This window comes from Callorhinchus milii, unplaced genomic scaffold (assembly GCF_018977255.1).
Source record: "Callorhinchus milii isolate IMCB2004 unplaced genomic scaffold, IMCB_Cmil_1.0 Scaffold20, whole genome shotgun sequence".
NCBI classification, from domain to species: Eukaryota; Metazoa; Chordata; class Chondrichthyes; order Chimaeriformes; family Callorhinchidae; genus Callorhinchus; species Callorhinchus milii.
In genome coordinates, this window is record NW_024704761.1 from 2,534,747 (window position 1) to 2,549,467 (window position 14,721).

At 41.6% G+C, this 14,721-nt stretch overlaps 1 protein-coding gene across 5 annotated transcripts in view; it reads right to left on the reverse strand.

Annotated features, from left to right (window-relative positions):
- cep112 (centrosomal protein 112) overlaps positions 1–14,721 on the reverse strand; it is a 111,596-nt gene that overhangs the window by 54,206 nt on the left and 42,669 nt on the right. For all 5 annotated transcript variants that reach the window (XM_042342386.1, XM_042342383.1, XM_042342385.1 and 2 more), the window contains 5 exons: positions 13,174–13,328; positions 11,388–11,517; positions 10,856–10,948; positions 10,195–10,254; positions 8,740–8,819 (listed from right to left, as the gene is read on the reverse strand). In XM_042342386.1, coding sequence (XP_042198320.1) covers positions 8,740–8,819; positions 10,195–10,254; positions 10,856–10,948; positions 11,388–11,517; positions 13,174–13,328 — 518 coding nt within the window. The remainder of the gene's footprint in view (positions 1–8,739; positions 8,820–10,194; positions 10,255–10,855; positions 10,949–11,387; positions 11,518–13,173; positions 13,329–14,721) is intronic.

A 14,721-nucleotide genomic window follows, 5' to 3' on the forward strand; every position in this document is an offset into this window, starting at 1 on the left:
CCAGCTCCACCCTATTGTATGATCGGCACTTATTGTTTAAGCTCACATATTTAAAATATAAAAACAGATGTTCAAGATAATCGGAATTCTTTGCAACCATTTGATGTTTAAAATAGCTCTCTGTGAGCGTGAGAGGCAATAAGCCTGACATTTGTGAGAGGAATTGAGGGCCAGGGTGAGACAAAGTCATTTGTTTAGTTTAGATCAGTACTAAGGTTATTATGAGGTAATTCAGGTTTGGGCCTGTACACAACACATATTTCAGTCCGTAAAATAATACCCTGTCTAATGAAAAGTTAAGGGGGGAAATCTAGTGGAGGTTTTCAAAGCCAGGATAGGCTGAATAGAGAGAGACTATTTCTCCTGATAGACCAGTCAGTAACAAGAGGTCATAAATCGAGGATGATCACCAGAAGAAAAGGGGGGTTAGAAGGAAAATTGTTACAGAGGCTTGTTGGAATGCTTCATTCCACATGGCTGTTGAAACTGAGCCGATAACAGCATTTAAAAGCAAACTGGATAAATATTTGGGAGGAAAAATGATCTTAAAGTATATGGGGAAAGAGCAGGGAGAGGACTGGAGCAGATAGCTTCAGACCCACTACAGTAACTGGCCTCATAGTGTGCTGTAAAGTTGCCATGATACCAAGTTACTTATGGTTAGAATCCAAAGAGGAGCTAAGTTACTGATGGGACAAGGTGGTGGTCATTTCAGTTAGACAACTGGCATTGAGGGCTAGTGTTGATTTTGATCGGGAGTGAATTTCTTTAGTTTTCCACATACTTTCCTGAGACCAATTATAGTGGCAATTTTCCAAAGCTGCTGATATTCACAACACATATTCCCAAACCATTGGAAGTTTCAGTATTATGGTTTAAGATGTCATCAGCATCAGAGCCATTTGGTTGAAGTACTGACTGGTAACAACTTGCAGATTGCTTATTTTCCTGCACTTCTCCCATCCCCTTAGAGTAAAGCGGCAAATAACCCCCAAATCCAAGCAATTATAAAAAACCAAAGAGAACCTCCTATAAAACATTCATAAAGTTTTATGTTTTTTTAATCAAAGCTGCTGAATCTTGCATCTATTACAACAGCAAACATGCTCTCTCTCCCAGTGCTGTGTCACATAGTCTCGCTTAATCTGGAACACGCTGAACAGTGAAATGGGTTGGAATTTGAGGGATTGACAGCAGCATCACTGAGGCAAAAACCATCCAATAAAGGCTCCTCTGTAGAGTCAATGGATATATAATAATAGATTTCTAGCTGTGAGCAGGTACCGTACACATCAGAATGCTATTCTGTCCTTGATATGGGATGATATTCTCACAAGATGATTCTTCGACTTGGAAAAGAAAATAGAATGGAAGGCTAGTCATGGAAATTGACCATCTTTCTTCATTTCCACAGGGCAAGCTTGTGTTGGTTCAATGTACTGTACAACACAGTGCAGCCAGACCCTAGAGCAACACTTCAGCCAAATGGTCTGGAATTGATCTCTGAGGTAACACCTTGTATAAACAGGCAAATATCTGTATTAAACAGGTTGGACAAAAGAGAAATTGTGCTTCAGAGTTGTGTATAATTTGAAAAATTAAGAATTAAATGGGCTGTTGTTTGAGCCGGGAGTTCCAAGAGTGAGGCACAAAAATTGCACCACTAGTTATCGTTAAGAATTTCAAGTGGAAACATATAAGCGAGAGGTTCATTCACTCTCCTCTGTAATCACCAGACTACTTATAGAATGTCGAAAGATTGCAATTTGAGGCACTGTCTAATCAGATTACTGATGTAGAAACATGATTCTTACTTCCACAGCTTGGATATTATAGAGATTATAAAATATTGCACACTCACAACGCAATCCCAAAATGTAACATCTAAGCCCTTTTGTGCCATAGTCTAAGAATCCCAGTTTGATCATTTGACATGAGAAATGCAGAGTGGAGTAGCAAGCATGATGCCCTGTCGGGCAGTGCGTACATTAGATCAGGGAGAGTATGTTAGATCAGGTAGCATCTCACTCACAGTCCCCCACATTGCCTCAGCTCGCTCGGACAACATGCTGAACAGCAAGACGTCATTCCCTGAGGACAATCCACAACAAATTGAATACACAATGCATAGATCCCAAAGAAAGAGTCAAGAACACTTCAAAAAAGAGGGTGAGTCACGCCTTCAAGATGGCAGAATTGTACGTCCAAGGACCCTCTGTGATAATAAGAAGTGCTGAGCAGGGGTACAAGACTGACTGGAAATAGTCATTACTTACACCTTTTTTAAAGAAGTGATTGAAGCCTACAGATTGCCTCAAAATTCCAATTTTCTGTCAATATTTTGTCAACACCAGCTTTAACAACCTTTATCTCAGGATCAATCAGTCTAAAAGACAGAACTATTTAGAGAATGCTGGTTACTGTCAAGAGTCCATTTGCTATATCACTGCCAAAATTCAAAGACTTGACCTCTCTGCCTGCTGCTGACCACTCGATTGTCATTCCTCCCTCATCCACCTCCTTGGAACTGCACTCTCCTGGTTTCAATCCTACTTGACCCACCGTCTCCACTTCATCTCCTCTAGCAGTTTCTTCTCCCACCTTTGCACAGTCACCTGTAGAGCAATTCAGGGTTCTATCCTTGGCTCCTCCTTTTCCTCATCCAGATGCTCTCTCTTAGCGACATCATCTGCAGGCATGGAGTTACCTTCCACATGTGTGCATGCGGATGACTCCCAATCTACTTTTCCACTTCTACTCGATTCCAGAGCGCGCCTATGGTCACCTCCCCTTCCCCTCTCTCTTGCTCGGCATCTGACCCTGTCATTGTAAAGTGCTCCAAGATATTATCCTAAGTGAAAGCCACTATATAAATGCAAGTTGTTGCGGTAAATTACTAAGTTTAGTAAATTGGTTGAATGTCACTCCATATTAATAAAACATGAATAATATGTGAATATTCACATAGACTAGCCCATCTCTGCAATAATACTCATTTGTCAGTACATGGAGATAAAAATATTAAGGCTGTTTGAAAACAGGTTGAAATGACTTCAAGCTTGGCATGCACACTTCCTCGGTCTACAATTATTCCCCTTATATTTTGTGGTTAAAAGTCCTTCAGTATAATAATGAAACTGGTGTGCTTTTATTCACAGATTCACATAAAGTAAACAAGAGCAGCTCCTGAGGATCTAAGTTCATAAAAATCTGATTTCAGATGACACAGTTTGGCTGCAGTTAGCAGTAAAAATCAATCGGAAAAAAAACAGAGAAGGCAATTGATCTTGTCTTAAAATTGTATGAAGGGGGAGGAGAGAGCAGGAAGGATCTGCAGAGATCTAATGTTACCATTTTTCAAACAGTGAAGGAAAGGAATAGTGTGAAGACTTCAAAAGGGAACTAACAAATAAACAAGCTAACGAATATCAAATGGAAATATTTACTGCCTTTAAAAGCATAAAACAATGCACCAACCCCCAAAGGAGTAATTCACTGAAGTGGTTACGGAAGGGCAATTTCTTGTTTATATTTTGGCAAGATCATAGAACTAGTTCAAATAAAATAGTGGTCACTGATACTAATTATATGTAACTTTCATTTTCCATCAATAACCACAAGATTGGGTGGGTATGCTACATCCCTAATCTAGGCCAATCTTGGATTCATTTTTTTAGATTTAGCAGAGTAGAGAAAGCTTTACACTCAACCTGACCTGCGTCCTGTTTGACCTGGGAGTACATGGTGTAGGTCCTGGACGGCAAATAGAAAAACTTATATTCTCAAACTCGAAAATACCCTGCAACGGGATGAGCACACGCTTCATTTAAAAGTCAATAATTAAAAAATCTCACTTGTTGAAACAATTTTTCATACCCAGCGCTGTTCATTATGATGCTAATGGATTTCTAAAGCGGGGTCCCCTGCAGAAAAGCGCTCTTTGTGTTCTCACGCTAATGACAGTGGGTTCTGGCTCAGTGATTGACAGGAGCCTGGGGTGGAGAGTAGAGATCTGTGGTCAGAGCACACAAACCTTGCGCTCCTGAAATTGACATGTGCTGAAAAACCATCAAAATTCTCGCAACAGATGGCTCTCAGGAGGTACGGTTTTGCAACAGGTTGATGGAGGAAGCTGCCACCTATACATTAAGGTGGAGAAATAGCTTGTGACAACTGTGGGTCAGCTCAGCTGCACTGAGAAACATTCATTGGTCATTAGCAGTAACCTGTTATCATGGTGTGAGATGTAAGTATTTAGACAGTAAAATGTATGGTATTTCTCATTTACTCGACAAGAGGGTAATTAGCAATTACTATCTTTCAAAAAATGCCATTGAACCTATTCTTTAGACAGTTGCCGTCTTACAAGGCCTGACTAAGCAGACAGTTATGTAATCTAAAAAAACATCAAATATAAACTTATTATTTATTTCCAGCTCATCATCCCTTTTCCCATTAACGTTCCATCGGCCTTGTGACTCAAGTGGGACATTAAAGGATTCAGATCAACTGGCCACTCATCCCATAGGTGGTTTGTAGAACATCGCTGGGTGCAAATCAGCCACTGGACTCACTCCCATACATTCATTTCACTTCTAATCATTCTTACTTTGTAAAGTGCTTCAAAACGAACATCTCTTTGGTGAAAGGTGCTGTATAAATGTGAGTTGTTGTAGTCATAGGAATGTTACCATCCCTGGACTAGAACTGGAGAGAAGAGGAAAGGGGAATTCACAGATTTGAGATGATCCTTTGATGTGAAAGACACGCAAGATTTTGTCTCCAGATCTCCACGAATGTCACTCTGAACTGCTTGCTGGGGAGGGAGGAGGCACAAAGCCTTGCGGTTCAACTCAACCTCGAAAAGTTTCCACGGTTCCTCAATGCTCTGTTCCCCACCCCCCAAATTCCCAACTGAGCCAGGACTCGGCAGAGATTGCAGAAACTTGAACCTACTCTGTGACAGAGCACGCCAGGCCCTCCTGCACCAGTGGGCTCGCTTGGAAATTATTTACTTTTAATATTCCCAACATCTCATAAAATTTCAGATCTTTAACATAATTCCTCCCCCCCCTAAATAAATTCCCAGAGGCTTCAAATCCAAAAATTCTTGATCTGGCATAAACGTTTATTTTAGGTTTCGCTAAGCTGGATTCAGCTGCGTAACTAAAATACCATTCCCTTTTCTCGGCTTTTGTGAGACCATTAAATACGATTCCTGCATATTTCTGTCCTCTGTTCCTACTTCACATTCTGCCCCCTGGAGGGAAGGTCAGCCAGCATGCAGGAAAGGGCAAACAGAATGCCTCGCGATAGACTATGGAAACTGTGACTGTTATTGCTTAAATAGGTTTCAGATGCTGATAGGCCATATACAATAAGGAACAGCTGTATATTTTTCAAGCATACTTATTTCTGCTTTCAGCCACTCACTGTCAAGTACCCACTGCAGGGCTGCCTCTGGCTGAAATCAGTTTGCATCAAAATGGATTCAGGAGTTCAAAACATGTTTTGAAGAGGAGCTGGAAACATTCAGTTCTGGCAAAAACAAGAAGCTGTAGAGGAAGTACATTCATGTGAACTGCTGCATGATTCTTAGTGTTATGAAAAGAAATCTTGGTCACCAACTGGCGTCTTGCTCAGTCTTTCATTGTTCCTGTGATTCATGCTTTAAATTGCCAGTTAGAAGCAGCTTGGGAGCAGACATTTTGTGCTGAATCTCCTGTGCAGACACATCATGAAGGAGGACTGGAGGGATGCAGGCAGAATCCCCGATTACAGTAGCGCTGGGGCACGGCATGAGATCAGAGAGGAGAGCATCTAACACAGCACGGCTGCTCCCAGACTGCTCTGATCTCAACTTTAAAATATATAAGGCAAGCACAGGTTTGTATAAAAGTTTCATGACATCATCTGCACCCCACAGTTGGATTCCTCTATGTAATCACTCCCAGATATCCATTAGTCTCAATACAGCAGAAGCATGCAGATGTCTGTCACTGCAATTATATACCACAAACAGACACATGCATTGCTTACTTCCAACGTTTTTTCTCCGATGCTTTAATCTCACAGCCTCACTGAGTTATCACTCAGCTTTGCTATTGGAGCTGCTGGTTCTTCTGCTGTAAGTGATAGTTCAGTGGGAAAGGGCACACCGATGAAGCAAACGTTGTCAAAAGTGCAAATCAGGGCAGATTTCAGACAGGCTTTCTAGACAACTATCCAGAAGCACAGATGCAGAGTTGTGACAAGGATACCGTTGGCAAACTGATCAAGGAGACTGCAGAGAAGTGTTAGTGGTCTAAAATTGGCCCATTCAAACAGGTTAGGGAAGCACACACACACACACACACAATAAGAAAGTAGCTGTGACTGAGCCCAGTCCTCATTAAATCTTTCCCCTCAGGTGAACAAACACTCCTGAACTATCTAAATTTTGGAATCACCCACAGTCTTATGACACAGTTTCACCCACAAAGTGTACAGTCACTACACTTTGCAGTATATTCTGTGAAGCACTTTGAGATGTCTTGAGGTCATGATGGGGTGCTATATCAAATGCAAGGATTATAATTATTATTATTATCTCTTCAGTGCTTCCATTGGCTGTTACATTTCTGAACGCTATTTATCAGTGAAAGCACTTCAACTAAATATATGTCAATGCTGGAGGCAGGCCTTTTTTTATGTTTTCCTGTAAACTGGGGTGGAGGGGGGAAATGGACATCATTTATTTTTTCATTACGTTACATTTTACATTCAAAATCCAGAAGTAAAATAATCCAAAGTGAGGGATAATTATAAAAGCCATTTCAATATTTTTGGTCAATATCATATAAACAAAACTCATTATAACACCTGCCTGACCTACAGCACTGGTGTCCTACGGACCCATGTTAACTGGAAGCACGGCAATGTGCACAAATTAGCTGCCATGCCTGCCTATAGAATCAGTCAATAAACTCTGCAATGATTACCTGCAAAGCTGTTTGAGACATTTTGTCACGGGATAAGGCACCAGGAAAATGCAAGTTCAAGTTTTTTACTTGTTCTGATCACTGGCAAGAACGCCTGGTGTGATTTTCAAATTAATGTCGAGTGATGAGGGGAACGGGTAGTAAAGCTGGATCCAGTTTACTGTGGATCCCAATATTTGCTGAGTTCTGAAGCATTTTTCCTTCATAATCCTTTAGGATGTTCAAAAACATAATTTAAAAATCTGATTTAATCCGAAAATTACTAGCTGGAAACAGGTCTTCTCATCCCTTTTAGGATTAGCCGTAAACCCTCACGGCCTATCAATTCTCAAATGTCACCTTTGTACCTCACCGGTAATTCAATAAACACTCTTACTCGCTGTAAAGTAATTGGGAGCTTTGGAGACATGCAGATTGAATGATTTTCACATATTCCTCTGCATTTGGAAAAAAAATGCAGAAATAAATTGTCTTCAGTGATTTACTACAGTATAGACTACTGTTGGGAAAGGATTAAATGGAACCACTTTGTAATTACATACAATTTAAAACCCTCAAACTCCCCTCTACATCCGATCACGAAATGCATTTCAAAAATATTGCTTCTATTTTTAAGACTGGCAAAAAGCATTTTGCACACGGTATATACAGCTGGCAATCCTGCAGAGGGTAGCTGGAGTGAAAGTGGACAGACGCTATAATTCGCTCACTTTCACTGACCCCAATGGTCTTTGCGCTGGTTTTGAAATCAGCCATTTTGATGATCTAATTAAACCAGATGGCCCCTTAGCCACTGAAAACTCGATTTGTCAGATGATTGTCACGAGACATCAATGGTTTAACACAACAAAAGCGTAACCGAAAGCATCTCAAATAGAAAGATACATTCCTGTTTCCAGCAAGACCCATCATCAGACTGAAAGAATGGCCTGCGAAGTACTCTCTCCAGCAGAGTGCTGCTGTGTTCTATCCTACAACCCATTTTATCTCGAATGCAGCACTTTGCCCGAAACATTAATAAAATGATGAACAATCGTTCAGGATCACAAATGGACTCTTGCTTAATGCTGTGGAGCCCACACAGGCATAACTGAAGAACCTGGCACTATGCACAATGCAGAAACCTCCATCAACCTCCAATGGTCCATGCTGAAAGAACTCTAGAGCAATAACTTGCATAACCATTTAATCCCCATAGCAACACAGCCACCTAGCAGTGGCCTTCTCAGTGAGAGGCGCGGTAGAACTAACTGTCTCAAGCTCAGGATCAGAGGCATCCCAGCAGTTTAGCAATAAAAGACGGATCTCCTCTTTCCCTTCATTGAGAGTGACCCAGCCCAGACATGATGAGCCAAATGGCTTCCTCTAATGTTGTAATTTCCAGGAATCTAACCGGCTAAGTAAGCTTAGTCAGGGTCTAATTTCCTCCCAATTGCTTAGAGTTTACAAGACAGAAGGAACATAGGGCACAGTACACAATCCTCCAGATTGTTCCCAAACCACGAGTGATGGAATTCAAATGCAGGAGCTTCAAAAGTTACTCGTGTGGCTGAGCTGTGAAATATTCCAACAGAAGCTAAGCAAAGACTTGCATCCTACTCTGCCTTCAGTCACCCCTTAATAGTCTCACTCGGCACAGGCTAACCGCTGAACTCCACTCAGCCCAGAAGTACACGCGCACAGCAAGACAAGAATTCACTGAGAATAGTACTCCAAAAAATGCTTTTGAAAAGCAAATTGGAGGAAAATTGTTCTTTACCGAAGAGCATCTTCCAGCTTGCGAATTTGTTTTGAGGCCTCCGCTTGCTCCTTGTCACTCTCGTTCCGCAAGGCTTGGATCTGAAATACAACACATGTGTTTGATTCAGACATTGTGTTGTTAGCACTAAAACAACAACTCTGTCAGAATAGAAGGCACCAACAAGCAAGTGTTCAGTCTCCACAAAATTCAAGATCTGGTGAACTGCAGATTTAGACCCCGGGGCTAGTGCTGATGGCATTTGTTCACTTGGGGGCTGCCAGGTTGGGGTGGGGGGTGGCGGGGTGTGCTACATTACCACAGCGGCTATAATAGGCTGTTCTTCCACCTCTAAAGCCTGTTTTTAATAATCCCTGGATTTGATATAACGCCTAAATGTCAAAGTGTCTCAAAGTGCTTCACAGGTAATTGCTGCCAAGTGTAGTAACTGTAGTGCGTCAAAATGGTCTAAACTTGAATCTAGCCAAGGTGATTGAAAACATCTCATTGATAAATGTTGTCCCCACACACACAATGCGAAAGAGAAGACAATACATTAAAGGAATACTTTTGTAAACTTTGTAGCTATCTATTTTTGTGCTGTGTACTGATTGCATCAGAGGACGGACTTAAAAGTTTCAGTACTCCAGCATTACAAACAGATCGGCACCCAACACAATGTGGATGGGACGTCCGTGCATGTAATACCTTTAATAACACAAACGACAAACCTTTCTTTCATCCTCCCTCTATTGAATCTCATTTATTACATGACCGAAAATCAGAGGTGCTTGCGTGCCTGGTGGCATTTCCAGCACCTTGCAGGAACCGCTGCCCATCATTTCCCCTTCCCCGGAGGAGAATGCTCCCTGCAGCTGCTCTAATTACTGTTCTCCAACCTGGGCCACCACCATTGTCCACTACAGCTTTATTGGGGCGGAAAACAGCAGGCCAGCAGCAGAAAGCAGGTGTGTCTTGCACTTATACAAGCCAGTCTGCCTGATTTGGTGGGTTACAACAGGACATTATACAACCACATTTAGTTTTATTACATTTCATTCAACGTTAGACATAAAATGTGTAACTATATTAGGATACACAACACACACAATGTGACACACATGCACACACACCCACACACATTGACGCACATACATACAAACACACACATTGTGACGGGAACATTGAGACACGCAGACACATACACACAGTGACACACACATACACACAGTAACACAAACACACAAACTGTGACACATGAGTCACAGAATAGATAATGCTCTGGGTTTCAATTAAAAGGCTCCAGTTTTCATGAAAAGAAATGCACATTTAACTTTCCTTTCACTGACAAATATGAAAGATACCGAACCTTCCACCAGGGTATTGTATCTGACGCTTCTGCATGCTTCCAACGTGGCTGATGGGAGACGACGGCAAGGCTGACACAACATAGACTTTACAGCTTTACTTCATTACCTGCTTTCCATGCAGTTGCTCCAGTTGCAGCTTTTCCTGCTCTGATTTTCCTGCTTGATTCTGAAAAAAGAAAATCAGGGGCATTCACTGTGTGCAGCAATTCTCAATCAAACAATAAGCAGATCTGTGGTTTATTTCTAATTTATCTCCTGAAGGAGCTGCCTCAATGCTGGAACATGGTGAGTGTTTGGAGGCTGTTCAACTGTACGAAGCATCAAGGTCAAGCCCATTCCTCTTCTTACCCGACATCTATACACACTTTCCTGCAGGGGTCTCTAGCTGCCAGTGAAACTGCATTAGGATACATACATACATACACACACACACACACACTCACACACACATACACACAAATATCTGAGGCCTGAAATTCCATTTTGTTTTATATGCGGCAACCAATTTGAGGCACAACAACTTCCCACAAAATAGCTGTGAAATGAATGACCAACTTTGTATCTGGGGGACTGTTGGTTGACATTCCCAATGAAACTCCCTTAATCAGTACAATGTTAAATTTAACTGAAACTCACTACCCTGTGGTTTCTGATTTATGTATTGATCGTATACAACATGTGGGACGTGTCAAATTGAGGTGTTACAGAATATCTAGCAGAATTTCAGCAGTTCACCCCGCCTCTCATCCCACCTGCTCAGTACTCACCCTCAGCTCCTGATGTTTCTGATATTCACTTTCCTGGATCTCTTTCTTAAATTGGATTACATTCTGTTCCAGATCTTCTATAACTTCAGCCGCCTATGTGTGTAGTGGGGGGGGGGAGGGGGAGGAATAATAGAAACCAGTTTGAAAAGCAATCTTTCACATGAAAGTAACAAAGCAAATTGAAGGATTACAGCACCATACTTAGTGTTAAAATAAATCACACAATTGTAATGACTGAATGGATGCTTGTCATTGCAATTCACACACACTTGCACACACCCACACTCACTCAATCATCTGCTGTGTCTTGGTGTATCTTGTGCACATGGGCAACGCACAATCTTAAGGTTCATCTTTTACTATGGTTAGCAGTAAAACTCCAGAGGTCAGTCTGAAAGACTGTACATGAAAAAGCAATTAAAGAAGTATTTTATAAAGAAACATATAAAGGAGATATGGGGAGAAACCGGGTAGGGGAGTGTGTGGGTGGGTGGAAGGGGCTGAGGAGCCTGGTTACTTGGTTGTGATGTACCTTAGCTGCTGACCGAGCCTGTTCTTGCTTCAAGTAGTTCACCTCCGAATCACGTTTGCTCTGCAATTGTCTCCTGGTCTGCTCGTGTTCCTGCAGCACATGCTGCTTGTCTTTCTGAAGAGCACCGTATCTGAGGGAGGGAAGGAGGGAGGAAGAGAAAGTAGAAAAACAAGCACAGTGTGGGTTTATCATGAAGAGAGAGAGAGGATATCATTACACAAAACAGCGTTGGTGAGGTACAGTGTTCGCCACACTGTGGGGGTCGTTGGTCGCCATAAGATAATTAGCAGTGATTGGGTTACAATGAGCAGTCGATCATCAATAACCATTTTAGTCCCTGTATATTGTAATTATTCCATCTGCTGGTAATGTTTTTATGGTCTTGTTCGGAATGACAGTGTACCATTGCCAGCAGGAGAAGGTCTATCCAATTGCACTGATGGTGGATGTCACCGAAAGGTCAGATGTTGTCAGCTTGTCAGAACTAGTCATTTTGGTCGGGGGTTTGCTGTGCATTCTTAAGCAATTTATTTACATTATTTTGGACTCTGAAGTTTCACTATTTACATTTTTCTTTAAATGTACGCTTTAAAACATGTATTTTGGGGAAATAATGTGCTACCCACTGGTGCAAATGTTTACGTGTAAACATATCATCGCATTTCTCCAGTAGATTCGCTGTACTTTGTTGTGCGTTATTCTGTCGCTGCAGAACATTTTAAAACATTGAACGTTGCCCGTTTAGACATGTTGTAACTGTCCACGAAGCAAACATAGAGGAAGAATCCATAAACCATCAAAACCTGAACCGAGCAAATCCTCCTTAGGCCTCAGCATCTTTTCTCTTGGGCCATTGCTGTTGCATTTTTGCATTGTACAAAAAAACAGAACCATATTTAGTAGGACTTTCATTTAAAGTATAAATGAAACTGTATTTCTTACGTTCTTCATACTGTTCCAATTAAGACTGTTTTGCGTCAGGCCACATTGCAATATTACAGAATATCTAGCAGAATTTCAACCAATTCGCAGTCTCAATTTAAGTATTTTCTTAATACTGACACTTATACACCAACTTACATTTAATATACTATCCTTCACATAGGGTAATAATGTCTCAGAGCACTGTACAAAAACATGCAAATTCTAACCCAACGTGTGTACTTTCCATCCTGTAAGGGATGTTTATACTCAGAAAGTTAAAGACACCAGTGAACTTGAAGCGTCCATTATGATCGGAGAATCTGTGATTGTCCATGGACACAGCCAAATTACAACAATAACCCTTGCATTTGATATAGCCCCTATCAAAGTTGAGAACATATTAAAGTGCTTTCCCAAGTTTCTGCGAAGGGCAGCAACTGTGTATTTGTAGTGGAACTTTCTCCCGAGAGTTTCCAACTCGCTCAGCACCTGAGGGGCAATTTCATGACAGCTCCGTTCAAATTATAAGATAAGAAAAAGGTAATTTGGTCCATTAAAGCTGCTCCTCCAGACAAGGCAAAAACTTCCCTCTTGTGGTCCTCACCCCACACATTATTTTCCAGAGAAAGTCCTGCTTGGGGATCCCAGAGGTAACCCAGCAAAAACTACAGAGCATTCATCCACCTCCACTGTTCAATCCTCCCCTCCTCCCCTAGACACACGATTCCCTCTTTCCCCTATGTGCCCGGGGCACATGCACCTCAGATTCTGGATGTACACCCCCTCGAAACTCAAACTGTCTTAGTTTATCTTGGCCTCAGAGAGGAAACCAGTTCTGGCCTTTACTGTGGTCACTCTATACCTTGACTTGACGTCCTGTAACTCCGAGGACAGCCTGTGGCAGCGCTGCTCCAACTCCCCCTTGTCCTGCATCAGTTTCTGCCGCACCAGCATGTTGCTCTCAGCCTCCACAGTCAGCTGCTGCACACGGGTCTCCAACTCCTTCACCATCTGGTTCTACAGAGACAAGGGAGCAGGTAACCCACCATGTCCGAGTTTGTTTACACAGTAGATACACAAGTCTGTCCACTAAACAGCTCAAGTGGCACAGGCTTTTTGCAATGACTTCTCTGCATTTGGAAAATCTCAAATTTCATTTTAAAACTGAAATAAATGCCAGGTGTTTGAATGGAACCCTCTGACCTGCCGTGCTTTCATCCTTTGCTGGCCACTACAGTCACACATAGGTTTTCTGTACATCTCCCAATACTCCACAGGGGACACTTAACACTACAAAATGTACTCAATATTCACAATCAGAAAGTAAACAAAACAATTGTGCGTCTTTTCGTACCATTTGTTACATTATTTAAGGACAGGTAGATATAGTATTGTATGTAGTAAAGCTTTAACAAGTTTATTAATGGGAGGAGGGGGTGCAATAATTTCATAATGAGTTTCACTGCCACAGCTCAGTAGTTACATCTCAAGCTCCTGTATCTGCTAACGATGTTAGGAAAGGCTTGGCTTCAATCAACTTTCCTCCTTTCACTTTGCCATTTAATTATAAAGCATCATTATAACTAAAATGCACTGTTTGCATGGATCGCTGCATTTATATATTGTTTGTTAAACTATGAACTGAAATGTCTTCAATCACGCCCCAAAACATCACAACTGAAAAAACAAGTCTTTTAAACACCGGGATTACACTTGTTAGAAAATCATTACAGAGAAAAATATGTGACGGAAAACATCTGCTTTTCATAAACTAAAACTTTGCTCATCTTAATGGCCAGGCAGCATGGATAATCGCTGCTGGGACCTTCAAAATGGCATAGCTGTTCTCTGATCAGGAAGAAAGGCAGATTACCCAGCTTAGGTGTAGTGTTTTATCCACCACAGCCATGGGTAAGTTTCAAGAGAGGAAAGACGAGAGAGCATGAGAGAAAAAGGTAAAGGGAAGGTGGGAGGACAGTTAAGAGAAAATTACATTTGTAAAGCACCTTTCATGTCGGGAGGATGTCCCAAGGTGCTGGAAAGTAGAGAGAGAGAAAATGGGAAAGAAAAAGAGAGAAAAAGAAAAAGAGAGGTATATTTAAGGCCAGTTGAGTTCCACCTAACGACTGCCTTCTAAAGATATTCAAAGCACTGCTCTGTCCTCGTCCCACATGAGGTGGGGTGATTAGTGACTAAGCCACACTCATTCACCCCTGCACCTATGCTATAGTAATCAGGATAACATCTTTCTGGGTCAAATAATTTATGTCAACAATGCTCACGGCTGAAAGCGAGAGTTCGCCAGCTTGTGCAATAGCAGGGTAAAGGTCCCAACACTGATGTTATTGGTTTAAGAGGAATCGAAAGACAAAATAGTTGGCTCATGCCTATAAAGCTTCAATTCAGACAA